This window comes from Papaver somniferum, chromosome 6 (genome assembly GCF_003573695.1).
Source record: "Papaver somniferum cultivar HN1 chromosome 6, ASM357369v1, whole genome shotgun sequence".
Taxonomy (NCBI): Eukaryota; Viridiplantae; Streptophyta; class Magnoliopsida; order Ranunculales; family Papaveraceae; genus Papaver; species Papaver somniferum.
Window position 1 is genome coordinate 116,106,431 of NC_039363.1, and position 18,738 is coordinate 116,125,168.

An 18,738-nucleotide genomic window follows, 5' to 3' on the forward strand; every position below is an offset into this window, starting at 1 on the left:
ATTATGGTTTGGTCCTAGGGTGACGTCATGAATGATGTAATTGTCATCTAGTAGTGGCAGAAATACCCTTTTGGGACCATTACATCATCCATGACGTCACCATAGGGATATATACTCAATTATTAGGAGAGATAAAATCATTTTCAGATTTACTTTCTCTCACATCCATATTTTCATATCTATTTTCTCTCTCTCTCTCTCTCTTTTTTCTCTTCTTCTTCTGCTGCTGCGCCATAAAAGATGAAGATTTTGTGAGTTCTAGGATTTTGATTTTGTAGAGATGATGAAGACGATTTGCAGAGATGATAAAGATGATGAACAAGATTTTTTGCGACGATTTGCGACGAAGATTTTTTGTTTTCTCTCTGTTTTGATGTTGCTGCGGTTGAAGATAATGATGAACACGATGAAGACGACGATAGATTCATGTGTTTAAGATGACAATGACGATGATTTTAATTTTGATGTTGATGATCTTTATTTTTGACGTTGAAGATCTTGTTTTTGATGTTTGTTGCTCGTGTTAAAGATGAAGATCTGCTGCTGTTGAAGACGATGATGTTTTGCTGCTGCTGTTGAAGACGACGAAGATGATGATGATGCAGTTCATTCCATAACTGAACTCTGTTTTTTTAGGTTTTTAAATGGAGTTCCAGAAATGGAATGAACTCTGTTTTCTTTAGGTTTTTATATGCAGTTCATTTCTGGAATGAACTCTGTTTTTTTAAGGTTTTTATATGCAGTTCATTTCTGGAATGAACTCTTTTTTTTAGGTTTTTATATGGAGTTCATTTATGGAATGAACTCTGTTTTTTTAAGGTTTTTATATGGAGTTCATTTATGGAATGAACTCTGTTTTTTTAGGTTTTTATATGGAGTTCATTTCTGGAGTGAACTCTGTTTTTTTTTTTAGGTTTTATATGGAGTTCATTTCTGAAATGAACTCCATTTTTTTTAGGTTTTTATATGGAGTTCATTTCTGGAATGAACTCTGGTTTATATAGGTGATTTCTGAAAAAATAAGTAGAAATTAACAGGAGTTCATTTTGAAGAATGAACTGCTACAAAAAAAATAAGTAGAAATTAACACGAAAGGGTACATTTGTCCATTTAATATTTTTAAATAATTATGGACCAAACAGTAAAGGCATTTTTCCAAAAGACCAAACTGACTTGGGACCACCTAAAAAAGGACCAAACGATATTTTTCTCATAATAATTCATTATTAAAATAATATTATCTAAATTCTTTTTTAGTCTTTCTCTAAGTTTCGTAAATTACAAACAAAGAAAGAAATATTAAGGAAACCCAATTATTACATTAACTCAAATCTTTTTAATTAGAATTGAGAAAATTTATGTTGTTCTCAAAACAACAAAACTGGTATTTTCTTATTCTTTCCTAATATTTTTATTTCTACGTTATATATTTCCAAGTTAACAACTGAATAAAGTTTCTTTTGGCAGCATTAATCACTTTCTTTATGAAATCAAAGAACAAATTAAGAATACTCAAATTAACACACCTACAGATACCAAAAAGATATCTGAGCTCACTGATAAGCTAACACTTTTGTATTCTCTTGAGGAAATCCCGTGGAGGAACAAATCGAGAGAACTTTAGTTAAATAAAGGTTATAAAAAAAATTCATTTACAGAATGGTCATATTTTTTGTAATTGGGTCGCAAAATGACACTTTTGTAATTCGTTCACAACAGTCATACTTCCAACAGATCTAACACTTTTGAATACCGATGTTATCTTTTCTTAAAATACCCTCTTTCAATATACCCTTCTCATTTAACTAATTAGTTGAAGTGGTAGTGATGAAGCGGTGGTGGTGGTGGAAGCTTAAGAATCTTCACTAAATCTCAGAGGGGAAGCGGTAAACCCTTTGGGTGAATGCAGTGTAACGAACCTGAACATGGTGTAACGATCCTGAATGCGGTGTAACGGTGTGTAAGTGGCGGCACCACCACTTACAAATAGCACCACCGTAAAAATAATTACAATGAAGACAAAATTTAAAATTGTGTATGGAGGGATAAGTAGGGAGGACACATATGTAATTTGGTTAGCATATTTAACTGTGAGTCATCATTTAACTCTCTTTTTTAACGGAAGCATGACCATTTTGTTAATAGTTTGTAACAATAGGATGGTTTTGTGAATCGGGTCCCGATATAAGACTGTTTTGTACATTTTCCTTACTTCCTTATAAAAACATGCCTTACTTCCACAAGGCAATTGTTCAGAGCATATCCTATGGGTAGTCTCCAAATGGAGACTAACTCTTTCATATGAAAGACTACTCGCCCAGATGAACGAGTGAAGCTATTATGGACAAATACAAAAAAAAGACACCACACGGGAGATAGTCTCCCGTTTAATTAAAAAAATTGGATTTTGGACCAGACGGAGGACTATCCCCCGTCCAAAAAAAAAAAATCTTCTTAGACGGGGGACAATCCCCGTCAACAAAAAAAAGCTATAAAATTTCTACATAGACGGGGGATAGTCCCCCGTAAAAAAAAGGTTTAAACGGGGGACTGTCCTCCGTTTTGCACTAAAAGTTTCTTTTTCTGACGAGGGATAGTCCCCCCTCTAGTGTGAAACTCCCAACTACTCGTTCGAATGAACGAGTGTGTGAAAGGATTTGGAGGAACAAATCGAGAGAACTTTAGTTAAATAAAGGTTATAAAAAAATTCATTTACAGAATGGTCATATTTTTTGTAATTGGGTCGCAAAATGACACTTTTGTAATTCGTTCACAACAGTCATACTTCCAACAGATCTAACACTTTTGAATACCGATGTTATCTTTTCTTAAAATACCCTCTTTCAATATACCCTTCTCATTTAACTAATTAGTTGAAGTGGTAGTGATGAAGCGGTGGTGGTGGTGGAAGCTTAAGAATCTTCACTAAATCTCAGAGGGGAAGCGGTAAACCCTTTGGGTGAATGCAGTGTAACGAACCTGAACATGGTGTAACGATCCTGAATGCGGTGTAACGGTGTGTAAGTGGCGGCACCACCACTTACAAATAGCACCACCGTAAAAATAATTACAATGAAGACAAAATTTAAAATTGTGTATGGAGGGATAAGTAGGGAGGACACATATGTAATTTGATTAACATATTTAACTGTGAGTCATCATTTAACTCTCTTTTTTAACGGAAGCATGACCATTTTGTTAATATTTTGTAACAATAGGATGGTTTTGTGAATCGGGTTCCGATATAAGACTGTTTTGTACATTTTCCTTACTTCCTTATAAAAACATGCCTTACTTCCACAAGGAAACTGTTCAGAGCATATCCTATGGATAGTCTCCAAATGGAGACTAACTCTTTCATATAAAAGACTACTCGCCCAGATGAACGAGTGAAGCTATTATGGACAAATACAAAAAAAAGACACCACACGGGAGATAGTCTCCCGTTTAATTAAAAAAAATTGGATTTTGGACCAGACGGAGGACTATCCCCCGTCCAAAAAAAAAATCTTCTTAGACGGGGGACAATCCCCGTCAACAAAAAAAAGCTATAAAATTTCTACATAGACGGGGGATAGTCCCCCGTAAAAAAAAGGTTTAAACGGGGGACTGTCCTCCGTTTTGCACTAAAAGTTTCTTTTTCTGACGAGGGATAGTCCCCCCTCTAGTGTGAAACTCCCAACTACTCGTTCGAATGAACGAGTGTGTGAAAGGATTTGGGGGAAAAGTGGGTTGAAACCTACCCACAAGAGATCCTAATTTGCTCAAATTGGTAGTGCACTCTTTCATTTGAAAAAGTGACACTATCCATAGCCCTTTCTCTCACAATAAAGAGAAATAATATTTCTTGGATTAAGGCAAGAGATGTCACCTGGTTGACTACTAAAGAAGCTATTGGAGAAAAATTCATTTCTTATTTCCAAGAGCTTTATAACACCTATGGAACTACTGATCAGGACATTGTGTTAGATACCTTGAAAACTAAAGTTACTAATCTGGATAATGAAAGTCTAATGTCACCAATATCTGATGCAAAAATCAAAGTAGATGCATCCAAAATAAGGGCAAAGAAAGTCCCTGAACCTGATGGGTTTATTGGGTTATTCTACCAAACCTATTGGGATGTGTGGGGAAGTTGTAACACAAATGGTTAAGCAATTCTTTGACTCTTAGCGTATTTTAACTCAATCCAACCATACTAACATTGCCTTGATTCCTAAGAACCCTATGTCAGATTCTGTTGACCAGTTTGTACCTATTGGGGTATGCAATTTTGCCTATTGTTAACGGTGGTTTTTAGTTCAAGGGTTAAAATCGTAAACCTTGTATTTAATGCGTTGTCATCCTGCAAAGGAACATAAGCCATTTAAAATAAATGAGTTCTTAAGCCTCCTCGCTCACATATGTATTGAGCAGTTCAATATATATGTGTATATAAAATTTACTCATAATGGTGCGTGCAACAACAATCCCAAAATATTCTGTGAATTTTATCTTCAACCAGCATTATTCACTAATGCATGACTTGCCTAGTATTTTCCTACGCTATATTCCCAGCCGAACTCTCAATATTGACACGACATGACGATTAAATGTTCACTCTCAGCAGAGCAGTAGGAATCTCCCGAAGTGTCAGTATTGCGATCTACATGGAAGTACTCACATAGGCTGCATCACTTTCTAAAAAAGAGACCAACGTGTTTACACACTTTTTAAATTAAAAGATAGCGCGATTGAACGCGTTTAAATTCCTTAAGAAAATTATAGACTGTCCATGTCAGTCTCAAAACGATCACGGCCGTACGTTTTGGCCAGTCGATTTATAAAACCTAGCCGCCTCCTAACATGGTCGGACAAGCTCCATAATGTTCACCATCGGGCCCACCATCATCCCAACCGATCGGGATACTTTAGTTCACCCGCAACACCCCTAGTAGTTAGCCAGAAGTTAGGGTGATCCCGCTGCTGAAAAGGAGCTCAACGAGCTAAAACCGACCATATCGGTCTCAAACTCATCACATCCATCAAACTTAGCCAGCCTAGTTGGATGACTCGTATGTTATTTGGAGCGACCAATGAAGTGCAGATATGCTCACCAGCAACTCACCTCCATCCCTGGTCGGTCGAACTACTTACGATATGCTAACAACCACCAAAAACGTTAGCACGAAGACAGGCCATCCGTGTGAATGAAAGAAGTCTTAATCGAATTAGGCTGCCTAGGTCGGTCTTAAATCAATCGTGACCAACCAACTTCGCCAGCCTATTCGGACGGTCTAGATCGCATCTCGAACGATCAAAGAAGCGTCAATATGTTCATTGGCGGCCCAACCTTCTTCCCAGTCGATCGACTTGCCCATAGCAAGTCAATGACGCATCAAACTATTCGATTGAATTAGGGCGGACGCGGCCGCTTTAAAACCCTAATTTGTGCTTGCGGCAGTATACAACTATCGCAAATCAATCACGACCACCCATCTTCGCCATCCGAACCGAGTGGCTTAGATCTAATTTCAGATGGCCCAAGAGATGTCAGCGTGCACACCAGCGGCTCATCTTTGCACATAGTCGATCGGCCTGTTCGAATCAACCCAGCGCTTTTATTCGACTAGCTAAAACAGGGATGGACGCACCGCTTCCAAACCCTAAATACGACAACGGTAATATACAACTGCCGCAAATCATCTCGTCCATCCAACTTCGCCAGCCTAGTTGGATAGTCTAGATTTGTTTTCATAAATCTAACAAAGTAGCATTATGATCACCGGCCATCTCTTCCCCACTGGGAGTGATCGACCAAGTGATAGCTCGCCCATATGTTCCTCAAACAAACACCCAAAGAGGGCCGGTCTTGCTGCTTTTAAGACGCTTGATTCGTGACTGATTCGATCGAGCTCAAAAATACCGATGCTTCTAGCACATAGATTATTTTCAGTTGCTTATTCTAAAGCGATGCTCATACATCGATTATAAGCAATGCTTTATAAAAATATCGGTTTTAGAAATAATTTATTATTTGACCTAAAAGCACTATGTGCTGATTTCAGCGGCAAGTCACGTGACTTGACCCATTCACTCGAGACATCAAACATGTCACAAACTATGGGATACATACTGGGGTATTGGTCTGGCGGTTTACAACGTGCGGAGTTTAACGCGCCCATTACGAGAAAGTGTCAGGAAAGACGGACGGTTAACAGTAATGAGAGTAGTGGGCAAACGTTTGATCAGTCTTCCCTCATACAAACACGAGGATCACTAAATTCCGCACAAACTCACTTCTCCACTACTTAACTTCCTCCACTTCCTAAGAGATCAGGGTGCGCTCAGTGACTTGTATAAATAGGTTTTCAATCTATTTCGAAAAACAGAGAGAACACAAGTGCTATCAACACAAGTATCCAGAAACCATTTTTATGATACAAGTCATAAACATCCACACCTTCATAATTCAACATTCTGATCTCAAACACCTTCTCCGCTTCCCTCCCTAAGATCAACCCTTTTCCTTCACCTTGTGACCGAATTGAATCTGGAACGGCCATTTCTTGGTTTAGGCCAGAGTCTTACAGATTGATCTCTCGAACTCAAAAGTACTCCCGTGCAGTGCATTTGTTTAGGCTTTGAATTCGTTTCTCATCAACACACCCAAATTTACCAAAAACAGCAGAATCAGTTTTTACCCCAAAACACCTATAAAGTGATCTCAAAGGTTATTGCTAACCGGATGAAGCCTTTGATGGATAGAGTGATCTATCCCAATCAAATTGCTTTTGTCGTGAAGAGACAGTTTGCTGATAATGTAATATTAGCTCATGAACTTATTCATACTATTAAGCAAAAAAAAAAGAATGGGAAAGTGGGATATGCAGCCATTAAATTAGACATGTCTAAGGCGTATGAAAAGCTAGAATGGTCCTTCTTGTCCAAGTTAGGGTTCCACCCAAAAAGGATAAACTTATTATGAATTGTCTAAGATCCGTCTCTTCTCCATTTGCGGTTTCCTCGTTAACAAAATTTCTGGTGTCTGTGTTATTAATTTTCCGCATTATATTTCTGTGCCCAAGAGATAAAAACTCTTTGATATAATTCTTGATTGATTCTCACTTTCAAGTTGGTGCTCTCGGAATTAAATTGGAGTTTAGTCCATACAGATTGTCGAACGAATTACTGGGTGTGGTTGTTATACCCCCCGCTTTTTCAACCCTAATTTCCAAGTGTCAGTTTATATTCTTTGTATTTGTTAACCGTCTTGCAAATCGAGTTGCTCATAATCTAGCTCAATGGGCTAAAACAGATGTTATTCATATGGCTTGGTATGTACCCCTATTTGGCTCCTACCCTCTTTATGTAAGGACCATCAGGCTAGTCATATGTAATTCTTTTGTTTGTTGTTTATAAAAAAATAAAAATAAATTAACAACTGAATATATTATTCAAAAAATATATTATTTTTTTCATATGCATTCGTAAACAATAATCGAATATTTTCCTATAGAATAATGCTTTTTTCTATCATTAAATTGGAAATATCTGATATCCATTATCCAAAAATAGCATCCAAAATATACTAAATGTACTCGACCGATACCGAATATTCGATTATCAATTAACATGCTTAATCCTCCTCCCATGTCAATCTTGGTCGGCCTTTGCTTTTCTTTGTGTATACGACAAGACTTATCACTCCATTGCGCATTGGTGCCTCAGTCAAAGATGTCCAAACCATATCAAGCGATGCTAAATAAGTTTTTTCTCGATCACGCTATTTCAAGTCTATCACGTATATCATTGTTCTTAATTTGTTCATACCTCAAGTTACCACAAATCCACCTCAACATTTCCATTTCTGCTACACTTATATTCTGAACACGTTATCTTTTGGTATCCCAGCATTCCGCACCATACAACATAGCAGGCCTAATCGCTGTCCTATTGAACTTTCCTTTGAGATTTTGCGAAACTTTTCTATCGCATAGGATGCCATATGTGCGTCGTCATTCTATCCATCCCGCTTGAATCTTAGGGATGACATCCTCATCAATCTCACCATCATTCTGCAATATCGACCATAAATATCCAAAAGTGTCCTTTTAACGCACTAACTGTCCTGCAAGTGACCTCCTCATCCTCCAATCTAGCATTGGTATACCCACATCGCATATACTTAATTCTAGAGTCTGCCTCTACTACTCAAATTTCCTATCAACTCATACCCTACTCTCATCAATTAGCACAACGTCATCGGAAAAGAGCATGCACCAAGAGATCCCCATTGAATATACTTTTAACGTCTTCCATCACCAAGCTGAAAATATTGGGGCTTAGCATTCACCCTTGATGTAATCCTATCTTTAGAGTGGAATCACTAATTTCTTCTTTCCAAGCCCGATCATTGTTACAGCGTCATTATACATATCCTTGATGAGGGTAACGTGATTTGTGGGAGTTTCTTCTTTTCAAGATCCCACCACATGACATTTTACTGAAAAGAGAAAAATGTATTAGAGAAAAGGGTCACTCAAGGTGACAAAAGTACATCAGCTCAAAGAAAAGCATACCAACAAAAAACTGTCAAGGACAGTTCACAAAAGCATTCCAATTGCAGATTAAATTTGAAAGAGGGAAACAATCTCAAGTCCTGGTATCAATCAACCAATTGAATATAGTACACTTAACTTTAATAATATAAGTTGTTTACTGCTCTTACATTTATTCGCGAAACACTTGTTATTTCGTTCTCTCTAAAGAATCCACCACACAAAAGGTAAAGGAACCCGAATCTTATGTTTTCTTGTTTTTGCTTTCGCAACACTCTACAATTTAGACTGTTGCTTTAACAACCTAATTTAGTCCTAAGTTGTCAAAGTAGTTTCATACTTTTCTAGCAAACCTGCAATAAAGAAATAAATGTGATTTTGTTTCCAACTCAGAAGCAAAAATAAAAATAAAAATAGATGAATTGCACCTTCCCAACTATGTAGAGAAAATTTCTTGTAGGCGCCAGTGGCGGACTTGTACGGGGTCAAGTGGAGTCAGCAGACTCCACTAAATTTTGTTTATAAGCATATTTCTTAGTGATAGTTACACTCCCATTGACTCTTAGAACATCTCCAATGCAAGGGGACGAGGTTTTAAAAAAGCATGCCACGTGTGATTTAAGACCTTTTACACCAAATTTCCATCTCCAATGTAAGTGTCAAGGTCATAAAAAGTGATGACATGGCTAGTGGGGGTAAAGGAGAAAGTCTAAATTAGACTTTTTTCATGACCTTGGGTCATATATCCACATCATTATTTTTTATCTAAATTCAAATAAAAAGTGTTGAATAAGACCTTGAGGATTGGAGATGAAATTTAGCTAAAAAAGTTTAATCTTCATCATTTTTTGTCACTTAGCAATAACCCATAAGTAAAAAGGTGTAAATAAGACCTCCACCTAGGATGACCTTGACCACTTCCATTGGAGATGCTCTTACACCTTTAATTTTTTGCCTTATTTAATTTTGACCCCTGTGAAATTAATTCTTAGATCCTAGTTGGCACGCAACTAAGAAAGACACCTTTAGGTGAATATGAGCATTCTAGACTTGTTTATAGTGAAAATACGAGCATTCTGAAACCGAATGAGTTCATCATTATTAGAAGCAGCGTAAGTTGCAATTACCGTCAAACTCTTATCGTTTAGCCAAGCCCTTTCATTTGCGTCTACAGATAAATTATTGTTGGGATAACCAATTATTTGGAGTAACTGAATTGAAAAGTCAAGTTCAGATTCTAAGATTCTTATAAAAAGATTACATCCCTCTGAATTAGTAACGAACTCAGATACGAAAGCATTCTTTACATCTGGAAATTTTGAATAAGCAAGGAAACAAAGTCTGCAAAGGAGTATTACCAACCCATATATCTTTCCAGAACATACCACTAGTATCATTCTTGAGTTTCAAGTTTGAACAGTTGACTACTAACTCTCTACAGTTCAAAATGCATGCCATAAACTAGAAACAACGAGGTTTTTTTAGAAGTATTTGGGAAGAAATTTTTTATTTTACCTCCAACTTAAGATTTATAATTTGTATCCATAGCGCAGTCTTTCCGAATTATACTTCTGAAACCATTTCGAATGTAGAGCTGTCACAAGCTTCAGTTTTTTGATTCCCACTCCTTCTATTTTCTTAGTAAGAGTCACTTTTGATCAAGCTACCGAACCTCTCTTTTTAACATCGCTAGTAGACCCTCAAAGAAAATTCCTTATTACTTTCTCAAGTTCATTTACAACCTATATTGGAACGTGAAACATAGAAAATAGATAAGGAGACTAGACAATATTTTTTTCTTTCTAAATCATATTTTTATTACCAAAAAATATAACCAAAGTCATTACAAAACAAACTAAGACAAAAGCCTTAGTAAACAAAAATTAATACACAAGCCCATAATCTAAAAAATGGGTAATATGCAAAAGCCCAACACACCATAGTGTTATTTTCAGGTAAATCTGAAATACATTTTATCTTCATTTTCCAGGTCATCCGAAAAGGAGGGCTTCATGTCATAAAAGATACATTCCCCCTTACAAGACGAGCAGTGAGCACCCTTCTTTGCCATTGTATCAGCAGATGTATTCACTTCCCTGTAATTGTGTATTTCAGATTACATAACACTATGTATTATGATAGAACGGAGACTAGACAATACATTATGTATTATGATCTCTTTCGAGAATAGATAATACATTTTGTGTTATCAACGTGCCACCTTTTCTAAGATAAGATCTCTTTAGAGAAGCAAATTTCTGCTAAAACTTTTGAACGACACTAACTCAAATAACCTTATATTTGGATTTACTCATCAAGGGATACTAAGATAATTAAATGGGAAATCGGTAACGGGATAATCAAGTATAACATCACATCTCAGATTAACTTCGATAATCTCCGGTATCAGCAATTGTGCTTTTTGTTAAATTAATTTTGAGACTAGAAAATTGGTGAGTGCGTGGTTTTATGGACGAATATATCTATTCGTCCAGAATTGCTGTTTTTTCAATTTATCCCATGTTTTGAGAAAAAAATCGAGATGTGTGACTAAAGATGTCAGATGTTGTTGCCTTCTGTATCATGCAGTTATTCATTATAGATAGTAGGCCATACTCTGTAGTCGAGATTTAGACCTTGTTTGTTTGCAGCTGACTCGGCATCTGGATCTGAGTCAATCCCTGACTCGGACTGACTCAGCAGTCAGACCATTTGTTTTCCATTTTGAGTTAGACCTGACTCGACCTCTGACTCAGACATAGCCCCTGAATCGGACCCATTTGAGTCAGGTAACAAAATATCCCTGACTCATGGGACCAAACCACTGACTCACATATTTTTGAGTCAGATGAGTCAGATCTGACTCAAAACAAACATATCGAGTCAGGTCCAGATGAGATCCAAATGACTCAGATTCAGACGACTCAGATGAGTCAGGAGTAAACAAACATGGTGTTAATAAGCTGCTGGATGACCGACCAAAATTGGCATGATCATTAAGAAGAGTTAATTCTTCTTTAATTATGAATAAATTAAGCTTACCTTTAATCACCTATTTTTGGTATAGTTAATGTTTAAGTTTATCATGGAACTTCTCTCGAGTATATATTAACTAGTACAACCGTTGCCACGGTGGGAGGGTTGACCGAAGAAGAATCTGATGATGGGGTTTGTCTGCGAACACTTTCGTCTCGTTTCAGAAAAAGTGATACTTTCGTCTTGTTTCAGAAAAAGTGATATTTTCATTAATTTTCAGAAACGAAGCGAAAATATCACTTTTTCTGAAACGAGGCGAAAGTATCACTTTTCCTGAAACGGAATGTGAAAGTATCACTTTTTCTGAAACGGAATGTGAAAGCATCACTTTTCCAGAAACATAAAATTAGTCGATCCATAAACCAAAATATGGTTGCATGATATGTTATGCATCATTAATAGTGGTTTGCATAATAACTATGTATTCAATTTTTGAGAATCATACCTAAAGTGAAAGTATCGTTTTTCTTGAAAGGGAGGGAGTACATCGATTTATTAGTTGCATCGGAAAATTAGTTGATGCATAAACCAAAATATGGCTACATCAAGTATTATGTATCCTTTGTGGTGGTTTGCATAATGGATATACATCTAATTTTCTAGCCTAAAATGATAAATACATCCGAAATTTTTCGTAAAAACTCTAAATTTGATATTGTTGTTTGTACTCATTGCGTAGAGTTTTTTTATAACCTTTCCAACGAGATAAAATTTGTAAAATTCCAAGGTACGGATTTTTAGATATGTTATATTAAAGTTTGTTTTCCGATTATACCCCTGAAAAGATGGGATACACATAGTAATTTGACTAAAAGGGAGGGACATTTTTGGTTTTTCGGTCCTAATCATTCCCAATCTTTTTGTGTCAATTGATCACTTAGATTTTACAAAAAAATGACCATATAAGATCCTCTCTCGTTTCGCTCAGTCGGCCCAATTAACACGCAGAAACAGGTAGACCTCCTAGCCTATGTTACTTTGCTTTTCTTCCCGGTGTAAATGGACCTTCTTTATGATTGATTAGATACACTTTTTCAACTTTAGTTCCTGGGATGATCATGATGGACTCAATTTCAAAATCCAGTTTTAGCTCTTGATCTTCATTCCAAACATCTAGTATACACGCATATGTATGCAGCTTCCCTTAAAAATCCAAGGCTGCTAATGGGGGGTGCCAATTTGATTGGGGGTGTACCAACCCAAAGACAAATGGTTGTTTTGTCCTATATATAATATGGTACACCCCCAAGCAATTTGGTACCCCTATTAGCAATCTTGAAAATATCCACACACATGATGTTTAGTTAAACATTTCTTATATCCTCCTCCTCTAGTGATGCATTTTGTCTATTTTTCCAATTTAGTTTCGTGTCAGTAATGATTGGCCACAATTCTTTAACTAGAAACCTAAATATGCCTGTCTTTGATTAAGGATCATAGGTTATGCCAAAAATATGTGTACAATTGGGATGAACTAGAGTTGTTTCCAGGGAGAAAATTTCTTTCGCCAAAAACTAAAAATCATTTCATCTTAGAAGGACTTCTCACAGCAAAATTCCCAGAATCCCATATTTGTCAAGTCCTCTGTTAAGCATGGCTGCTGGAAGGGGGACAAAAATGAGTACTTTTCCCTTATTATGCTTAGCTTCTGAAATTAGCTCACAATCTTGATGTACAACATATATAATACTAGGCAAGCACTCACCAGATCGAGCTTGGCTTATGAGACAAAAGCTAATACTCCCATGCATGCTATCAGCTGGCCCTAATAAACTTGTAGTTGCTAGCTGTGATGGTAATGGCAAGACCATAAACAAAATATACAACTAAAAGTAGCACTGGAATTTTTGCCACCATAAACAAAATATCAACCAGTCTAAAGATAAACCATTCACTGTCAAACCAAATTTGTACATCCCATGCATGGTTACCAGGTAAACTAACCACGACAAAAATAAAATAAATAATAAAGAGAAAAATGTTTTCCTTTTTCTGTCTATAAGCTATTCCTTTACTGTTTCCTATCAAGGAAATCCCGCCACTGACATGGTCAAAACTCTTCTGTGGATATTCCACATTTAGGAGCTAAAGTCCCCTTTTAGTAAACTCAAAATGTGCAACGATGGGACTATGCCGAAGTTGCAGTGAGACTTCTTGCGATGACATCACTAGTATTGCCGTCTTCTAGTCCTAGATTTTCCATCCGACTAGCTAGTTGGTCACCACCAGCTGCACCTTGCGATGGTATCAACAGCCACTTCATCCAATCATTCTTCTTCCTTACTTTGTCACCCTAGAAGAAAAGAACAGGAAAGATGGAGAAAATGGTTAAATCAAGACCTATCTACCTAATAGCACAAAAACATATATTACTCTGAATTTATACATTCCCATGATAACCAGTGGGCAAAGGCATATAACAAAATCATCTATCAATCTAAATTAACTAATTCTGGCCATACTTAACCATAAAATGATTGCTCAATGCATACCTTGACCTCGACAACAGATGAAAAATATAATGTGTCCAATATAAATGGTATGTTCTCCGTCAACTCCTTGACCTGAAAGCAAAGTGCAAATATGCAGTCATCTTCACGGAATCATTTACACCAAATATAATAGTTGAGCAAAATTCAGAGTATGTAAGGTACCAACTACAATTGATTTCTGTACAGAAAAATAAGATAGAAATTGCAACATGGAACAGGATTCTACAAAAATTTGAACAGGTTTCAACACCAGATTTTTTAGAAGTTAATTAGCACATATCCAAGCAGAAATAGAACGATATAATCGATTGCATATGAATGCAATTGAAGGCAAGAAATATGAAAGCTAAAACTAATATCACAACAATAACAAAGATAGACAGCTAATGTGGACAGGGATACCCTTAAAGATGTGTTACGACAAACCAGTAAAGCCCTTAATACACAACGTTGCCTGAAACTCTTTATAGAAATGCAAATGCAAACAAGAGGGGGTTAAATGCCCTGTGCAGTAACGCTTGAATTACACAGAAATCTCACACACAGATTTTCCATTTCATTTTTATACCAGACACTGAAAATATCACAACTCTACAATATCGGTTACGTAGGCCATAATGACAGTCAGGTGCATGAACAAGGCTTTCGTAGAAGAGTTAATTTGTGAAAGTTATGTTCAACAAGCATGTGGGAGTGTACTGTTGTTGTTTCCTATTTGGCAGATGGAGTATTTTAGAAATTGATACAAACACTTCCCAGTAAGTGAAAAGAAATACAAAAGCATCCAACATCCTAATTGCTTGATAGCTTGTGCATGACTAGTGGTCCATGGCCAGGTAACACAGGAAAATCCAGAAAGGTGGAGTTCCTTACTAGGACAACTGATAAGTCTGCAGCAACGAGTGACTAGCTCATGGCACTAAAAAGTCACAACCTTCATTATAGATAAGAGTTGCCAAAAACACACAAGTATCCTTAAAAATTACAAGAAAAACTCTTTCACTTTACTCCTCAGAGCAAGCACTATAGTGAGGTAGGAACATGGGGATTCCTATCTCACACGTCGACAAAAGAGGGCGGAGGAAAAGCAAGTGCTATGCCTTTCCTACAATTTTCCGAATACTAAGTATCCGGTTAAATAGTGTAGGGTGGATACCAAGTATACAGCAAAGCATACAATTCAAAACACAGGGATCTTCTTTTAAAATGTGGGACCAACAAACATAGCCGGATATTTGCACACTACTTGTTTCCAGGCATTGGTGGAAAAGGGTAGGAAATGGCAACTTTCCCTGTGGTTTCCCCACATAGAGTTGTCATTTCCCTGGCATGTGGGAAAGTGGGGCTTGCTCTATGTACGTTGTATGTTTCACAGGTAGATTACGCACACTATGTATGTGCCTGCTTAAGCACGTTGGAGGTTTTGTAGGTTAGGACCATCACCCCTTGTCATTTGCATTCCTAGTTTCAGGTATAAGAATGTGCCTACACAAATTAGGTTCTCAACTTGGAAAACAGCCATGTTGCATATCATCTCCTTGAATAGCCAGCTACGCAGAGAAATATCTCAACAGTTGTTTGCTTCTTTCATCTTGTCAGTTGTCACGTCGAATTGCCTTCTAGGTGTTGACGGGGGCTGTGGTTCTTAAGATGACATAACTCAACTCCAACTCGAAAGACATCAAATACTGATGCACACAAGGAAGTGAGGAGGAATACTGGGGAAGGCAGTGAGGAGGAATCACTGGGATCATGGTGACTATTAAGATACTAGTTCTAATCACATACAAGCAATATCAGATTCCGAAAAAATGATATAATGTGGGAAATAAGATACTAGTTCTAATCACATACAAGCAATATCAGATAGCAGTGATAGCCCGAATATGTAACCATAGGTGTGCCAGATGTACTGACTTAATGTGCATCATACTCTAACATCACTGAGTGGCAAATCCAATACTAATACATATGACTCTCTTGCAAGTATATATGCATTCTAATAATCATCTCTAAAAATAAGTTGCAGTTTTAAGCAATAGGTAGACTTTAAGTTGCCAGCCACAAAGCAACAAGGGGAGCCGTTAAGCAAAAAAATTTCAGAGGATATTAGAAGAAAAGCTCAAGAAATTATTAAAACTAAATTGTATAGTAACTAGCCCAACTGTGCATGTAAGGGAACATTAACCACACATGCAAAGACATAAAACAACCAACACAGCTCCAGATTTCCAGAAACCTAGATGTGATAACCTTGACATTCAGATCTCTTCGAAGTGAAAAACTAAATTTCTTATCCCTTGACTAATACTTATATAAAACCTGACCCCACTAAGAGTGCTATCTCTGATATAAAAACATATGCCTATCTACATAAATTGACAAAGATAAAGTAACACTGATGAATAGGCAAATAAAAATATAAACTAAGGATGAGAAATATATCATGGAAATGATAGAAACATTGAAAAGCAGACAACCAGTTACAACCGAAGTGAAATCACCTTTCTAAACCCCGCTATCAAGGAAATCGGTACCCAACCCCCATCTGTATCCATGCGACTGCGCAAAAAACTATCCTTTACCAAATTCTCAGGACTGCAAGACACACACAGGTAAAATATTTTCATAAGCACCAAACGTAAAATGAATACAAGAATAACATAATTGAATGTGTCTTCACCATTGATACCTGAAGTAATAATCTATCTGTTTTATTACTTGAGCACGCAATTCCATGAGGGGAGGATATGGTACAACAAACATCGGCATAATGGGTGGTGGAAATGGCATAACTCTCATGGGTTCTGGAGGCATTGAAGCTGGAACATGATACACTGCATATGTCACAAGAAAAGTGCTGAGCCTCAAACTGAAACCATAACAACCATACAACACATCAAATATAAGAATGCTTCAAAAGAATAAAACAATCAAATATACGAATTACCAGGGAGTGGCATTGGTGGTGCAAGTGGCCGAACTGCAGCAGGTGTATTGCTTAAAGGGTTGGGACTACTAATTATTGGAGGTCCAACGAAGTTCCTCGGAACAACTCTTGGCTGATTTCGATGGTGAGAACTCCATGGCTCCTGATTGTCACGCTGTCTACCCCCATAATTACTCCTTCTAGACCAATTAGTTTGTTGAGTTTGAGAATGATTACTATTCACAGGGCGGGGTTGTGACCCAACTCTTCCCCTTAATCCACCATCAACATTTGTGTTCTTGTGATGAGGGCCTTTACGGGAATCCTGTGACCCAGATTGCTGTCCTGGATTGCCAATATTATTCTGTGCTGTCTCACCACGCTTCGCAAACTTCTCACGGTTCGAGAATGAATGGTTCTGACTAGAATTCGAGTTCGCATTATTATTTGTTTGTAATTTTGGCGAAGATACAACCCCAGAACCCTAATTAAGAAACAATACATGCATATAAACTACATAAATATAACCAAAAAAAAAAAAAAATTTGAAGTTAGGGCAACAAAAGAAAAAGATAGGGATTTTAACCTGTGGGGCTGAGACTGATCCATCAGAAAGACATTTTAAAGAATCAGAAGATGATTTTGGAGAAGCCTTAGCTGATTTAGAAAGAGCAGGCCATGAGAAATCCCCCATTACAGAACCAAAGTCAGAAGTATCAGCAGCAGCAACAGTTGAAATAGGCTGCTTATTCCAAGCGGGTTGTTTCGGTTTAGCTACATTGTTGCTGTCAGTAACATTATTAACCTGAGAATCCATTGCAAGATCTTCCACCGCAGACGACGACATTGAATTAATCCTTCAAACACCAAGAGTTTTCAACCAGATTGCGGGATTATTAACGAGACAGATTTATACACCCATTATCAATTCTGTTACGATATCAAAAATCACAAAATCAAAGAACCGAATAATAAAAATTAGGGTTTGCATTGAAATGCAAAACTAAAAATAAAAATAGAAAATATCCGTTGAAACAGAGATTAGAGAAATGTATATGGATTCAGATTATGAGGAAAATTAACAAGAATAAAAATTAGGGTTTGGTGCTTACTATGAGAGATATCGAAAAGCTTTGAAGGAATGAATAGAGCCCGGCGATAACGGGCCAAAGGATCTACTCTCCCATATGTCGTCTCGCGTATCTCTCTGGTTTTTGTTTTGTTTTTGGCTTTTAAGCGTTTTGTTCTTGTGCGGGGGTTTTAAGTGCTTTTTCGCATCGCGTATAATTAGGGCTGCATATGGGCGGGTATGGGCGGGTATGGGCGGGTATGAGCTAAAACCAACCTCGCATCCACAGCCGGTTTTTTTTTCATAACCAACCCCACACCCATAAATAGCGGGCGGGTTTTGTTACCCGCCCGCTACGGGATGGGCGGGTATGGGTTTAAACCCGTTTAAACCCGCTTTATATTTAAGTATTTAAAGTAATTTCTATTCTCCTTGATTAAGTGAGAAAAAAAAACCAAAACCCCCAAAATATTCATATTTAGGAAGTTCACAGATGAAGATTAAGTGTTGAATCTGTTGATTTTTCGATTGTTGTCGATTTCTGGTGAAGATTCGAAGTTGTTGTTGTCGATTTCTGGTGAAGATTTCTGGTAATTGTCGTTCGTAGGTGAAGAAGGAGAACTGAGGAGGAAGAAGAGGAGAGTCCGAACAGAGAGAAGAGTGTAGAAAGTG

At 37.1% G+C, this 18,738-nt stretch overlaps 1 protein-coding gene across 2 annotated transcripts; it reads right to left on the reverse strand.

Annotated features, from left to right (window-relative positions):
* Positions 1–13,395: 13,395 nt before the first annotated feature.
* LOC113288978 (la-related protein 1C-like) lies at positions 13,396–18,231 on the reverse strand. 2 transcript variants are annotated; one of them, XM_026538139.1, is made up of 7 exons: positions 18,110–18,231; positions 17,584–17,927; positions 17,019–17,481; positions 16,761–16,905; positions 16,573–16,666; positions 14,069–14,140; positions 13,396–13,869 (listed from the first exon to the last, which is right to left on the reverse strand). In XM_026538139.1, the coding sequence occupies exons 2-7, from the start codon at positions 17,842–17,844 to the stop codon at positions 13,705–13,707; spliced, it is 1,200 nt and encodes a 399-aa protein (XP_026393924.1). In that variant the 5' UTR covers positions 17,845–17,927; positions 18,110–18,231; the 3' UTR covers positions 13,396–13,704. The 2 variants fall into 2 exon arrangements, with proteins under 2 accessions (XP_026393924.1, XP_026393925.1); XM_026538140.1 differs by having other exon boundaries at positions 17,584–17,854; positions 18,110–18,221.
* Positions 18,232–18,738: the final 507 nt, after the last annotated feature.

Bases quoted from the DNA above. Each gene is read 5' to 3' on its own strand.
- LOC113288978 (XM_026538139.1), bottom strand. From the start codon at position 17,844: ATGTCGTCGTCTGCGGTGGAAGATCTTGCAATGGATTCTCAGGTTAAT. The intron at 14,141-16,572 runs GTGATTTCACTT...CTTTGCTTTCAG, and splicing joins TGATAGCGGGGTTTAGAAAG to GTCAAGGAGTTGACGGAGAA. The intron at 13,870-14,068 runs GTATGCATTGAG...CTTTTCTTCTAG, and splicing joins CATCTGTTGTCGAGGTCAAG to GGTGACAAAGTAAGGAAGAA.